Source organism: Selaginella moellendorffii, unplaced genomic scaffold (genome assembly GCF_000143415.4).
Source record: "Selaginella moellendorffii unplaced genomic scaffold, v1.0 SELMOscaffold_130, whole genome shotgun sequence".
Taxonomy (NCBI): Eukaryota; Viridiplantae; Streptophyta; class Lycopodiopsida; order Selaginellales; family Selaginellaceae; genus Selaginella; species Selaginella moellendorffii.
In genome coordinates, this window is record NW_003314391.1 from 164,740 (window position 1) to 178,157 (window position 13,418).

General features: G+C 46.4%; 2 protein-coding genes across 5 annotated transcripts; one reads left to right on the forward strand and one right to left on the reverse strand.

Moving 5' to 3' along the window:
- The first annotated feature begins 66 nt into the window (after nt 1–66).
- Nucleotides 67–2,264, forward strand: LOC9651603 (sad1-interacting factor 2). Of its 2 annotated transcripts, none has more exons than XM_024665942.1 (9): nt 67–471; nt 521–632; nt 687–827; nt 898–1,095; nt 1,142–1,290; nt 1,353–1,504; nt 1,569–1,683; nt 1,741–1,877; nt 2,030–2,264. In XM_024665942.1, exons 5-8 carry the CDS (start codon nt 1,204–1,206, stop codon nt 1,873–1,875), a joined length of 489 nt encoding a protein of 162 aa, XP_024521710.1. In that variant the 5' UTR covers nt 67–471; nt 521–632; nt 687–827; nt 898–1,095; nt 1,142–1,203; the 3' UTR covers nt 1,876–1,877; nt 2,030–2,264. The 2 variants fall into 2 exon arrangements, with proteins under 2 accessions (XP_024521710.1, XP_024521711.1); XM_024665943.1 differs by having other exon boundaries at nt 687–811.
- An 88-nt stretch (nt 2,265–2,352) lies between these two features.
- On the reverse strand, nt 2,353–5,008 carry LOC9651386 (gibberellin 20 oxidase 1-D). Of its 3 annotated transcripts, XM_002992191.2 has the most exons (6): nt 4,763–4,992; nt 4,064–4,682; nt 3,929–3,995; nt 3,343–3,865; nt 2,910–3,234; nt 2,353–2,762 (listed from the first exon to the last, which is right to left on the reverse strand). In XM_002992191.2, exons 4-6 carry the CDS (start codon nt 3,774–3,776, stop codon nt 2,472–2,474), a joined length of 1,050 nt encoding a protein of 349 aa, XP_002992237.1. In that variant the 5' UTR covers nt 3,777–3,865; nt 3,929–3,995; nt 4,064–4,682; nt 4,763–4,992; the 3' UTR covers nt 2,353–2,471. The 3 variants fall into 3 exon arrangements, with proteins under 3 accessions (XP_002992237.1, XP_024521708.1, XP_024521709.1); XM_024665940.1 differs by having other exon boundaries at nt 3,343–4,682; nt 4,763–4,914; nt 4,984–5,008; XM_024665941.1 differs by having other exon boundaries at nt 3,343–3,995.
- Nucleotides 5,009–13,418: the final 8,410 nt, after the last annotated feature.

A 13,418-nucleotide genomic window follows, 5' to 3' on the forward strand; every position in this document is an offset into this window, starting at 1 on the left:
TGCGTAGGGCTGTAGAGATCGCGCGTGGCGCTGCTGCTGGCCGTGTCACGGCGACGCTCTCTGGCGCTGGCGCTGGCGCTGGTCGTGGCGCAGCGAGGAATCAGTGGAGGTCGCTGTTCATCGTGCTTAATCTTCGCCAACGAGTGTCTCGAGGGTTCGTGATGTGGAGGAATGATGCCGCGGGTCCTCCTCCCCCTCGTGTGCTGCCGCTGTCAAGGGATTCTTTCCGGGCTTCCATTTGTAGGTTCCTGTACTGGAAAGGCTTTCGCACTAGCTGTGAGGCGCCAATGGGGACGAGCGATTGGGGCAACTTGTCAGGAAAGCTGAGGTGTTGCTTTGTGGCCAGTGGCGATCCCAGTGATCTCCACAGACAATCACGAACAATGGCGGTCTCTTCGTCCTGGAACCAGAAAAAGCGAGCTTCTTTAAAGCTCGATTGTCAATGCGCTCCATCCAGAGCGCGCGAGATTGGTAAACGCTTTTCTTAGTTGACAAAGCACTCGACTTGGATTCCATGCAGGACGCACGCAGTGGAGACGGATTGAGACCGATGCTCGACAGCGTGGGTCTTCTCTCCAGACTGAAGAGACGGATATGTATATTCCCGTCAAGGCTTTCTTCGTATCTCGGAGGTAAAAGGAAAAGCTTAGCGATTGTGAGTGCTAACTACATCTGCTGGGTTATAGAATGCAGTGTGGACTTGAAGGGCCTGGCATGCGAGCATTTTGACGACGTGATTTCCACTCGTAAAGAGCTCGTGCTAAGGTGCAGGGATCGACCAGTAGACTCGCCCGCGCATACGAAGAAGCCTGTACATAGTACTAAATGTTTGCGTTTGCTTTGTCTTTCATTCTATTGCTGCTGCTTATGCTCGTGTGTTTTTCTTGTTGTTTTCAGGCTATTCCACAGCTGAAGTGTTGGACATGCGAACGTTATATGGTTGTGTATCAGTATGGCTCTGTAGTGCTTTTCAACTTTGGGGATGAGGAGGAGACTGAGTTCTTAAACGTCGTCCGCAAGTACTGCAAGGAGGAGTTTGGCAAGCCGAAGAAGGAGGGTACATTCCGAATCAGTTCATGCTAAGATGATACTAAGGTAATGAAATCTAGTTGTGTTACAAACTGAAATTCTTCTCCTGCAGATTACGGCGTGCTGATCAGGCCAACACTGTCGGAGTGGAGTCACGGATCACACGACATAATTATGCTGAGGAAGTTTGACATCGATAACATTCGCATCATTGCCAGTGTCTTGGCACAGAGTATTGCCTTGGACTACTTTGCAAAGCTGGTCAGTACAATTTTTTTGCATCTTTTTTTTTCCACCTCTGACACTGCTGGGCCTTTGTGCAGGTTGATGAGATGATAAATGTCTTTAGTGAGCTCAACCGAGGTATGGAGCGCACCGGTACTTTTACGATGACCCGCAAAAAGCTATTCCAGCTCGTTGCTTCAGCGAACTTCACACTTGCCGACGTCATTGTCCGTATGGGACTTTTAGAAAGGTAACTCGCAGCTCATTTACTAGTACGATGGCCAGACTCCTGTGTCGGTGATGCTCTGTAACAGGTCGGACGCGGCGTGGAAGAACATAAACTACGCTCGGGTTTTTGAGTTTATGAGGGAGGAGTTTGAGCTCAACGAGCGTTTCAAGAGCTTACATTTCAAGCTCAATATTATCCAGGTAGAACGAGAGCTTTGTTCTTAAACCTTCTACTCACTCTTTCTCTCCCTTTGGCAGCACAACGTTCGGCTGTTTCTAGAGGTTCTCCAGAATCGTAAATCTGACATCTTAGAATGGATAATCATTCTGCTGCTTGCTGGAGAAATCGGTGTCGGCGTGTATGACATATTGCACGAGGCAGGCGTCATATGAGAGTAAGTTAAAAAAAAGAAAAAAAACAGACTCTCTCTCTTCTTGCCATCCTCTTTATCGTTTCTAGCTAAGCAAATCTCCTTGCTGGCGCCGGCTGCGATTGCTGTTTTGGCCGCACTAACTTAGCAATCGATTATCTTTCTCTTGGGCGCAGAGACAGCAGGAGCAACTCCATCCAGCACAGAGATCTCTCGAGCTTAATCTAAATCAAGCCAGGACAGCAAACAATCGAGCGCGCTCTGAGGACAAGATCTCTGCTGGACAAGCTTGCGTACGCCAATTTTCGCCACTCGAGAGAGCTCGCGCTAAAGTACAAGACAAAAGATTTCCTCCTCCTTTGCACACATTACAAAACATCACATCATCCATCGCCCCTGGCTTTCCATACTTTCTAAATAACTGAACTCTATCAATCTTATAAATTCGTGTGATATACACATACAAAACATACCATATGAATATAATATATATTATATATATAAAAATATCAATCCACCTTTGATGATGTATACTATATTCACAAAAAACAGTGACTTTGTGTCCTCCTCTGCTCGATGATCTTTGGCAAATTTACATTCGTTCTTCCCTGTCCGTCCTCACGCTGCTTGGCTCGTTTTCCTCAAGTAGCTCTCAAACGCGTCCAGCGTGTGGACATCGGTTCTATAGTGCTTCTGGGTGAATTCTAGCAGCTGCCCCCAATTAAACTCCACGCACGGCCTCTCGCGATCTTGCTCTTCGTCTTCTTTGCTCTTGACCACCAGCTCCGGAATCGGCCGGATCACCGTGTCCAGCCCCGGGTTGATGAAGAAAACCAGCGAGTGCCTGGCTCGGGTGGCATGGATCACTGCGCGGTGCTTGGCACTCTTGTAGCGATGGTTGCACAGTGCCTGTGACGAAGAGAAAGCTGCGTGAGAGATGTTTTATAAAAAGAAAAAGGAAAAAAGAAGAGCACCACCATCTACAACCAGCTATAGCGCTGCGAGGAGGGAGAGGAGAGGGAAGAGCAGAAACAAAAGAATTCTCGCTCTGTTTACCTGGAATGTGTCACCGATGCTGATGACAAACGCATCGGCACGGGGCTCGACTGTGACCCAAGTCTCGTCTCTGTTGTACACTTGCAGTCCTCCAACTTCATCCTGGTGGAGAATTGTTAATGCGCACGGGTCGGTGTGAGGCCCCGTCCCCAGCAGCCGGGAGAAGTGCTCCGACGGCGGGTACATGTTCATCCGGAAGATGGAGAAGCCATCGTCGAAGTAGCTGTGCAAAGCATCGGGAGCCAGCTCCAAGCTCTGCGCAATCAGCTCAATCAGCTCTCGTCCCAGCTTCTCCATTGCCTTGCAGTAAGTCTCGTAGAGAGCACTGGAAAAAACATAAAAAAGATCGTTTTTCTGTTATAGTTGTTAAGAAGAAGCGCAAGAGCTCGGGGAAGAAACGGAAGGAAAATGGAGGCGGGGAGCTGCTGCTTACCAATGCTGCTCATGCTGTTCCGCGGTGTAAACTTTGATCATGTAGTCCTTGATGTTTGAGTTCGGCGTGTACTGAAGCGAGAATGTTTCCTTCCAGGGGCATTTGGATTTGAACCTCCCAGCAAACTTGCCGGCGAATCCAAAGCTGTTCCCGGCGGAGCGAGCCGCTCGTAACTTGGTGTCGCTGGGGAATTCGAAGAACTGGCGAGCACTCGCATGCACCTGGTTTACAAGCTCGTGATCCACACCGTGATTGACGACCTGGAAGAATCCACTCTGCCTGCACGCTCTGCCAATCTCATCAACCTTGGCTTTGGATCCACCAGCCAGATCAATGGTCGGGACATCCTGCTGGCTCGCAAACTTGCCATGCTCCGGGAGCGAGCAGTCGCCACGAGGCCACACATAGGACTCGAGTTCGCAACTAGTATTCATCGGCGGCGTCGCGCGGCAAAAGTTCTTCTTGACGATGGTGGTGATGTCTGATGACGGTACTGCTTCTCGGGCGGGTTTCAAAGCAGGAGCTGCATGAAGAACTGGATTACCGGACTGGAAACGGAAAAGAAAAAGAGCAGCAGCAGCATTACTTGACACCCAGGAGCAGCATCTCGAAGAAGCGTGTCTTGTTCCCACCTTCTTCCCCCTCCCTTGTCTCTGCCGACAATAGAGACAAAGAGCTCAGCAGAGATAGAGACAAGCTGGAGCAGAGAGGCGAGTGGTACCGTCTTTTATCGCAGTCTCGAGTGAGGAACAGACATCAGGTGGGACGCGAGTAGAATCGTAGCCAATCTACGTCTGTGCCTTTTCTTCTCTCCTCCCTCTTCTTCCCGGTGACAAACTAGTTCCTCGCGCTGCTTTCTTCCCCTGCCCCTGTGTGTTCTAGTCTAGTCCCCGTTGCAACCAAATCTCCCCTTCTAGGGAAAAAGTTGACGCTTTTTCCTGGGAACAGTGGTCGCCGTAGTCTCTGTTACGTGACTGAAGTGAGCCAACAGTGATGGCGGCACTGCCTGATCACAAAAAGCTCCACACCTGATTGATGACATACGGTCGAGAGCAGAAAATCCCACGAGCATCTTGCGATGAACGCTGGCACGAAAAGTTGTGGCACAATCATCCACTGTTTCGCTGAGGATGACAGGGGAATCAGCACTCTCATCACTCGCCACCACTTTGACGAAAGCAGTTTGTGCTGTGCGTGTGCCACAGTCGTTTTCTTTTTTCCTCTTCTCCTCTTTCTCCTCCTCCTCCTCCTCCTCCCATCCCTTCTCATCTTTAGCGCAGCCAACCACATTCTCCGATAATTCTTTCTTCCTCTGTGTAAAATCTTTCCTTTGCTTTCACCTTGCAAGAGGACATAATCTTGTCAGCGCTTAGAGGCCAGAAGAAAGACAATAGAAGACAAACAGTCCACGGGCACGTACCGATTATCACGTGAAGAGATTCAGATACATTTTCCGCATCTTTTGGCCTTGGCTCTTCCTCCAAACGGTATTGCAAATCATTGCTCGCCAAGCCACAGAAATTCCCCCTTCCCTCGCATCCCACAAAGTCGCGACGCATCCATCGATCCTGCCTGCATTGTCTCGTCACTGCGCCACTGCCCCATCCATGATCGGTCGGTCTAAGGAGAAACATTCCCTACCTCCATCGAGCGCCTTCTCCACTCGCCGCGCTAAAACCCTAAAATGATTTTTTAAACTACACCTAGCCACCAGGATTCGAACTTTCGACCGCTGCCAGCTTTGCCGAGATTCGAACCCCAGACGTCATTTTAAGAAATGACGCATATTTGCATTTAAGAAACATTTTCTAAAGCAAGAAAGAACTTCAGCAGTGAGCATGCCAATGTATGAAACTGCCCTTTCTGCGTCAACAATTGCCTCAAGTGCCTCTTCTCTTCGAGCCTGTTCCTTGGCTGCCTTCTCGGCTTTCACTGCCTCCTTGTGAGCAACTTCCAAGCAACCATGGCAATGGTCTTTCGAATCCTCGCAAGCCTGATGATACCAGCATTCACAGAATTCACACTGCACCCACAGCGTGTCCTCGAGAGTATTACAAACACAACATCTAGGATTTGCCTGCATCAAAAAATAAATTAAAAAAACATGAGAATATATGCTTGCTTTTCTGATTTTAGTTCATCAATGTCAATCGTTCTTCTTGTTGAAATGCTTTTCCATAGTCATCTGTGCTGGAAGTCATGCGTGCTTTCTTTTCTCGCAAAGCGAAAGCTGATTATCTCTCCACGATACCGACCATCCCTCAGCCTCCCCAGCTTCTCGTCGATACAGGCTAAGATCTTGTCAAAGCACCGGAAATTAAGATAGGCCTCATGCTAGATTAGTTCACCACCTCCGCCACATCAAACTTCCTTGTTTCAAACCAAGGACTCATGGAGTATACCGCCCACGCAAGGACGTGAGGCCTCCACTTGTCATCTGACGGGAACAATTCCCATGCTCTCGACCTGGCATGCTCGTGATCCTCAATCGCCCGAGCCCCTGTTGCAAACTGGATGACTACGAAGTGCGAATCTGCAACATAGTAACAACCGAGTCCTTTCTCAGTTCCATGAATAGGAATGAAAGGCGTCGGAACGGAGATCTCTTTGGTCATCGCCATTGTAAAGCTCCCACGAAATTTGCAGACTGCTGTCGGAGTTATAGTCACAGAGTCTTCTTGGTCATACTTTATGACGGGTTGCTTGTACCGGGCCACGAGATTGCATGCCTGCTGTGTGTTCAGACCAATTCGTGAGAAAATACCGCGATGATCGCTTTGGATAACTGATGTCCATAGCCGAATCTGCTCATCGATCTGGTCCAAGTTATCCACTGGACTTGCCACGAGCATGAACTAGGCCAATCAGATTCTGGATGTACTCTTTAAGAGCCTTACGGTACTTTCGATCGCTCCTGGTGGCAACCAACCCCGGAACCCAGCCAGTCTTCCACCAAATACAGTGCCTTCACGAACGCCAAGTAGTTCGTTATCTTCCTCGACAAAAACTGTTTAGAAAAAACAGAAAAGAGAAGAAATACCATCTATATTAATCAGCAAAAAGCAGGGAGATAGAAATGGATTTGCTCGCGCCGGCTACGGGCCACGAGCGTTCGGCGTGTGGTTGTGCATCCTGCGAGGACACCGGTGGTTCCAGAGGGCGTGCCTATCTGCGACACTGTGTGCGAGGTACCAGCTCATATCACAAATCAGAGCTCTTTATGGGTTTGGCTCAAGAATCTCCTTCCCGATGTGGATTTGATCGACGGAGCAGCATCGGTCACGTGGGTTGAAGTTAACAAAGTTCCTTTGCTGCCCTCATTCACATTATATGTCCGCAGAGCACCGCCAGATACGTGGTGGTAGAGTTTGATAGTATCTTGATGCTAACTCTGCTTGTCACTCAGCTCCATCATCAAGTCCATTGAGCTCAACTCTTGCCACTATTCGGTAGCGATGGCTGCTGACTCTTGTGGTATTCATGGAAAACATAAGGTTTTTACACCGGAGGTGCTCTCCGACCCTAGTAAAGAAAGAATCATCACGTTCATGGAGAGCGCAGACACAGTTCAGTGATGGGCCGGCTCACTTATCACTTTTATCCGGGACTCGACCGTCAGGCGCTCTAAGTTTAACTTCGTGCTCAGATCAGCATCGTCTGGAAAGACTTAAAGCGTCCGTGCTGCGTCTCTGTTCCTCTTTCTGAAGTTTTTTTCCTCAGCACACAGAAGGCTGATGCACGTCAACGGGGAAGAGTTTTCGAAGTATCCAGTGACACTCATCCACTCGCTTGCCTTGGGTTATCACGACAGCAGTGCCACTCAATACTACATTCAGAACCTCAGGGATGACAAAGATGTCCATCAGGTGACCAAGATCATGCAGAAGATAGTTCAGGGTGATAACAATAGAAGGCTTCATCTGGTGCTGGATGATGGTCTTGAGATCTCTGCTGAGCATGCAGTTTTATTTTGGAGTATTGCTAGTTTTGGTGCTGTAGTCTTGTGTGGGAAGTGGCAAGAGTTTTTGAAAGATCTTCTTGAGGAAAAATTATATACACAATGAAGTAATTTGATGTATTGTGATAATAAAAAAAGAAAAATCAACAATTTTTTTTTTTTTGTTTTCCTTAATAATTTTTCTCCGGGATTTTTTTTAAAAGGTGATCATAACTAAAAGAAACACACAAATGTGATTGAGTCATCAAATTGACAAAAGTAAAACAAAATGACATAGGCAAATGTTGTAAAACCTCAATTAAATAACAATAATAAAATTTTTGTTATTCAATTAAGTGTTTTCAAGTATTTACTTATACTATCCTTCATCAATTTAATAAATCATTTCATCTAGGTGTTTCTTTGAGTTCTAATCACTTTTCAAAAAACAAAACCATGAGAAAAACTACTAAATAAATAAATAAATATATATATTATTTAGTTATTAACTCTACCAAAAAGTACTCCATTGTTGTAGCACATTAAGTTACTTTATCATGTGTATAATCTTTCCTCAAGATCTCCTTGAACATAAATTAAAGTTTTTTTATAACAATAAAAAATATTTATTTTTCCTCTTTCAACCATGATAGTAAGCTTTGATTGCCATTACCATTTATAAACTCTAAATACACCCGAATTATACGTTTACCGAAACATAAGTTCATTATAAAATTTACAAAAAATATGTCATCTGCATAAAAAAAAAACTAAAAAAATAGCAAACAAGAAAAAGTAAACTAACTAAATGCAGCTTATGGAGACTTGTTAGAATCTCTTTCTGCACAGCTCCCATGCAGGAGAGGTCCTTTTCTAACTCAACCACTTGTTTTTCATTTTTTGTTTCAAAGAAATTATTTTTTTCATGAAAATCCACATTTTTTGTTTCAAGTAGGTTGACTTTTCCTTGAAGATTCACATTTTTTGCTTCAAGGAGGTTGACTTTTCCCTGAAGATTCACATTTTTTGCTTCAAGGAGGTTAATTTGTTATTGTATCCTCTTATTGTTAACATTCAATTGGATATCTTCTAGCATTTGTTTTTGCCATTTTATTCTCCCCTCGTCAATTTGACTAGCTCTGTCCCATTTATGTGCCTTTTAAAGTTGCAATCACCCTTTCAAATAAAAACTACTTATCTTTGAAAAAATTAAGAATTTTTTTGTTAATTTAACTAAAAACTTGCAATAATTATAACATTCCAATTAACTTTTTCTCATATTCTTTTTGTCTTTAAATCTATTTCTCATATCCTTCTTGTCTTCAATTCATTTCAATGAATTTGTTAGAATTTATGACTTAGTTTAGTTGAGAGTTAATTAAAAAAGAATGACTATAATTTAAGATTCTTTTTTTTGTTTGTTAACTCTATTATAAAATACTCCATCTCCATAGCATACTAATCTACTTCATTGTGTAAACAATCATTCCTTAAGAAGATTTCTATGAAAATAACAAAGATTAAAAAAGTTTCTGCAACAATAAAAAAATTTTACTTTCTTTTTGTATCTTTAGGAGGATGTAAATATATTTTTCCACACAATAAACATTGAAAGCCTTGCTTTCGACAAGTTTAATGTTTTGTCTGCTTTATATCATCTCATCGCACCTTATAAACCTTAAACACACTAACTTAAAAACCCTAAAAATATTGAATATCAAAAAGGAAAATATTTATTAAGCATAATATAAACTAAAAAACTTACTATAACATTAAAATGTTATTATAACCTTTGTCATATAATAAAGTAATTGAAGGAGATAATGTATAGTGATGAAAAATTAAATTTATGAAAAGAAGAATATTTAATATTGTTTAATTTTATTCAACTTACTCACAGACTTTGAAATGTATATATTTTACACCTCAAAGATGTAAATTTATTGATAAAGCATTTTATTGTTAGCATTTAAATATTTACTATTGTGAATGAATTTCTTTTTAATTGCAATTACCCTTTAAAAACAAACTAAGAAAAAATACATTTTTAGACTCTTTTTATTGCTTTTTAACTTAGCCATAAACTATTTTATCACCATAGCATACCATAATATTTCTGTAAGCAACCAAAGGGAATGATTCGATAAATGATCCATAAGGGTTCAAATATAGAAGGAAAGGGCCCATGAACAAGAGTGCACCCCCTTTTCCAATCGGTTAAGGGTCTTGGGATATTTGAGGTTAAGCGTCCTTGGATTTGAATAGTACTAGGCTGGGTGACCTTCTAGGAAGTCCAAATTCAAGGAGCTTACATTTGGTATCAGAGCGGTCTCGAGTCCAACTTTGTTAGTGTAAGCCACAAATTTTTCCTTTCCAATTTGCCAGCTTACCTCGTCAATCCGTCCAACACTGCCTTGGCTTTTGCTAAGTTCCCTCGCCAAGGTTCTCGCCTATGGTACCAGCTCCTACTTGGTTTCAGCTACTCACTGCACGAGCAACGGAGTGTTAGCCATCCTTCCACGGATTCCCAAATCACTCCCAATCCCCCTCCCCGGGTTAGACTGGACTAAGGTTCGGCTACACTCCCCGCAAGCACAAGCAGCCAAGCACACCAAGCTTCCAGGTTCCTAACATCCCTTGGTACCACAAGACTTGATCATGGGACCCTCTAAATCCCAAGTCTTGAGTGCAACACTTGCTTCGGGACGTCGGGGCGAAACACCGTGGCCTAGCGGCCCGGTATGGGTACCTCTCGTCCCCCACTTCCATCCCGAAGGAAGGCCCAAGCCCCTAGGGAGGGCGAGGACCAATGAGCCGCATGGTACCCAAGTGGGGCACCACTCCACATGAGCCGGGAGCACCGCAATCGGTTTCCCTTTCGGGAGTGGGAGCTGCTCTTGAGCACTTCCTCGGATGGCCCCTCCGGCACCAGCCAAGTCCATGCTCACTCCCACCCAAGGCCCCTCGGTCCCAGTCCCAACCTCAAGTCAGTTTGGAAGCCCAACTGGAGAGTCCCTTCAAAACTGGTTCCTGGACCTCACTATCCCTACTATACTTTTGGAACCCCCTGCAGCCCCCCCCCCCTGGGGGACGCACGCTTTGGGCTTTCACCCCTTGACCCGTATTAGTATTTGGACTTAGTCTCTGGCTCGATCTCGGATCCGATTTCGGATCCGACTTCGGATTCGGTCTCGGACTCGATCGCGGACTCGATCTCGGACCCGATCTCGGGCCCGACCTCGGACTCGATTTCGGACTCGGTCTCGGACCCGATTTCGGATCTCGGACTCCGTCTCGAACTCGGTCTCGAACTCGGACTCGAACTCGGTCCCCGAGTCGGTCTCGGACTCGATTCCGGACTCTATCTCGAACTCGGTCCTAGAGTCGGTCTTGGACTCGATCTTTGACTTGGTCCCATCCGATAAACTCTTTGTCATTTTGGTCATGCTTTCGGGGTTCCTTTAGCCTACAACACCTCGGCGAGTTGGTTCCTTACAACTCCACCACCCATAGAAGAAGTTCGATGCCCACATCGAACGTCTCGTTTTTATCCTACGACTTGTTGACCATGTCTCCGGGGGCATCCCCCCACTTAGCGGTGTGCCTAAGTTAGCCTCCCCGGCCAAGAGCTCATGACAACGGAATATAGGTGTCCCTATATTCCTCACCTCACCACGCCCTAGTATAGGGTCGGGACTTGAACCCAGCCTTGCTTTACTAGGGGGTTGGGACTCGAACCCAACCTCCGTAGAATACGTCTACGGATTCGACATCCCCGCAGGGAGTCGGGCGTAGCTCCCTACGCCTGGTCGACCTAGCTAACCCATGCTAATTAGCTTACCTTCGGCGCGCCTTCGGGTCCCAACATATGCCATTGCTCAACTTCTCAAATTGATACTTTTAATTGAACTTTGCATAAGTACATAGAGTTCTGCCATGCAGAAATTCCTCCACTAGATCTCGCGCGTTCGCTAGGTTCTCCTCCGGTTCCCATGTTGCTTCGCAGTGTGGAAATCCTTTCCACTTCACATGGAACTCTCTCACCTCGCGTCCTTGTCGCTTGCTCTTGCGCGCATTGAGGATGGCCTCGACTTCGTATTCCTCTTCCCCTTGGATAACCTCGGGTAGAGGTCTTACTTGGTCCTTGCGAAGCGGATCCTCAAAGTACGGCTTGAGTAAGTTCACGTGGAACACTGGGTGCATCTTCCCCATCTCTCGAGGAAGTCGGAGTCGGTAAGCCACTTTACCAATTCGTGCCTCAATCTCGTAAGGCCCCGCGAACCTGCTTAAGGAACTCAAGATCAATTCATTTACAGGAATACATGCATTTTTACCTTTGGGTCAACTTTCGGCTGATCCCACTTGGTAGCCTGAGGTTCTTGGTGTTCAGCCACACCTTCTCCCCAGCTTGGAACTCCACATCCCGACGCTTTTGGTTCGCGTACTTAGTTTGCCTTTGTTGAGCCCGTTCCAAGGAATCCCTCACTAGATTCCAAATGTTGAGTCTTTCCGCCGTGAATGCCTCCACTGCGGGTAACTCTCCATGATACTCGGCCACGCCGAGTTCCACAGGACCTTCAATAGCTCGCCCATTGATGACTTCCCATGGACTCACCCCGATGCTCGAATGTGGTGAGTTGTTATAACACATTTCCGCAAGTCCCAAATGACTTACCCAGTCGGTCTGGTCTCCCGAGACATAGCATCGCAAATAATCCTCCAGCTGCCTATTCACCCTTTCCGTTTGTCCGTCTGTCAAGAAGTGTTAGTGCCAACAATCTTGACTTAATACCCATTACCTGTCTGTGGGTGATAGGCTGTGCTGAATTTCAACTTGGTGCGATACTGTTCTAGGAGTGTCCTCCAGAACCTACTAGTGAAGATCTTATCTCGATCTGAGATAATCTCTTCCGGCCTTCCCCGCACTCGAACCACTTGTTCGAAGAACAGCTTCGCCACACCTTCCGCATCCACGTCCGTTGTGGTGGGTATGAAATGTGCCATCTTTGAAAATCGGTCCACCACCACGAATATCGCATCGAACCCCTCGCTTGGGGGTAGTCCCGTGATGAAGTCCATCGTGAGACATTTCCACGGACGATCTGGAATGGGGATGCTTTGCAACAAGCCCCCACTAGCCTTCGTCACGGCTTTGACTTGCTGACATATTGGGCATGTCTTTACATAGTCTTGGACGTCCTTAGCCATATCTGGCCAATGGTACTTCCTTTTGAGTAAGCCCATCGTCTTGGGCACTCCGCCGTGTCCCGCAAGAGGTCCGTCATGACACTCTTCCAAGGCTACCTTCCTTAGTTCCCCTTCTGGAACATACACTCTCGTTTGCTTGTAATAAATGAGTCCGTTGCGTTCCGCATAGCCCGTTTTTTCTTCCGTTGGCAGCTCACCTCTCTGGTGAGCTTCCCGCGCCTCCAGATTCCTCAACAACACTTCTTGTGCTAGACCATCGTTCTCATATGCTGTCCGCACATCGTCCCAGAAGGTTGTTGTTGCGCTGGAGATCGCCAACCTCAAGCTCGCTTTTCGACTTAGCGCATCTGCCACGATGTTGCTCTTCCCAGGCTTGTACAGGATCTCGCAATCAAACTCGGCCAAAGCATTGGCCCACCGACCTTGTTTTCCCCTTAGGTCGGGCTGTGACAAGAAGTGTTTCGTTGCCACATTGTCCGTGTAAACCTTGAAGTGTCTCCCAAGGTAGTGTCGCCACTCCTTGAGCGCCTTGACCACCGCAAACAATTCCTTCTCGTGGGCAGGCCACTTCCGTTGAGCCTTGTCCAGCTTTTTCGAGAAGAACGCTACTGGATGGTTGTCTTGCTTCAAAACTGCGCCCAACGCAAAGTCCGAAGCATCCGTGTCTACCTCAAAGTCCTTACCAAAGTCTGGTAATGCCAACACCGGAGCCTTCCTCAACTTCCCTTTGAGGTGGACGAATGCCGCCTCGCATTCCGCTGTCCATACCATCTTCCCTTTTCCTGTTTGGTCCGTTAAGGGCAGGGCTACTCTCGAATAGTGTCTGATAAACTTTCGATAGTAGTTGCATAGCCCCAGGAACGCCCTCAACTCATGTACATTCGATGGTCGCTCCCATTCCTGGATCGCTTGGACCTTCTCCGGGTCCACC

Excerpts from the sequence above, each read along its gene's own strand:
- LOC9651386 (XM_024665940.1), bottom strand. The coding sequence starts at position 3,776 with ATGAATACTAGTTGCGAACTCGAGTCCTATGTGTGGCCTCGTGGCGAC. Across the intron at positions 3,235-3,342 it reads GAACAGCATGAGCAGCATTG|TGCTCTCTACGAGACTTACT; the intron begins GTAAGCAGCAGC and ends TGTTTTTTCCAG. Across the intron at positions 2,763-2,909 it reads GCATCGGTGACACATTCCAG|GCACTGTGCAACCATCGCTA; the intron begins GTAAACAGAGCG and ends TCTTCGTCACAG.
- LOC9651603 (XM_024665942.1), top strand. The coding sequence starts at position 1,204 with ATGCTGAGGAAGTTTGACATCGATAACATTCGCATCATTGCCAGTGTC. Across the intron at positions 1,505-1,568 it reads CGTATGGGACTTTTAGAAAG|GTCGGACGCGGCGTGGAAGA; the intron begins GTAACTCGCAGC and ends GCTCTGTAACAG. Across the intron at positions 1,684-1,740 it reads TCAAGCTCAATATTATCCAG|CACAACGTTCGGCTGTTTCT; the intron begins GTAGAACGAGAG and ends TCCCTTTGGCAG.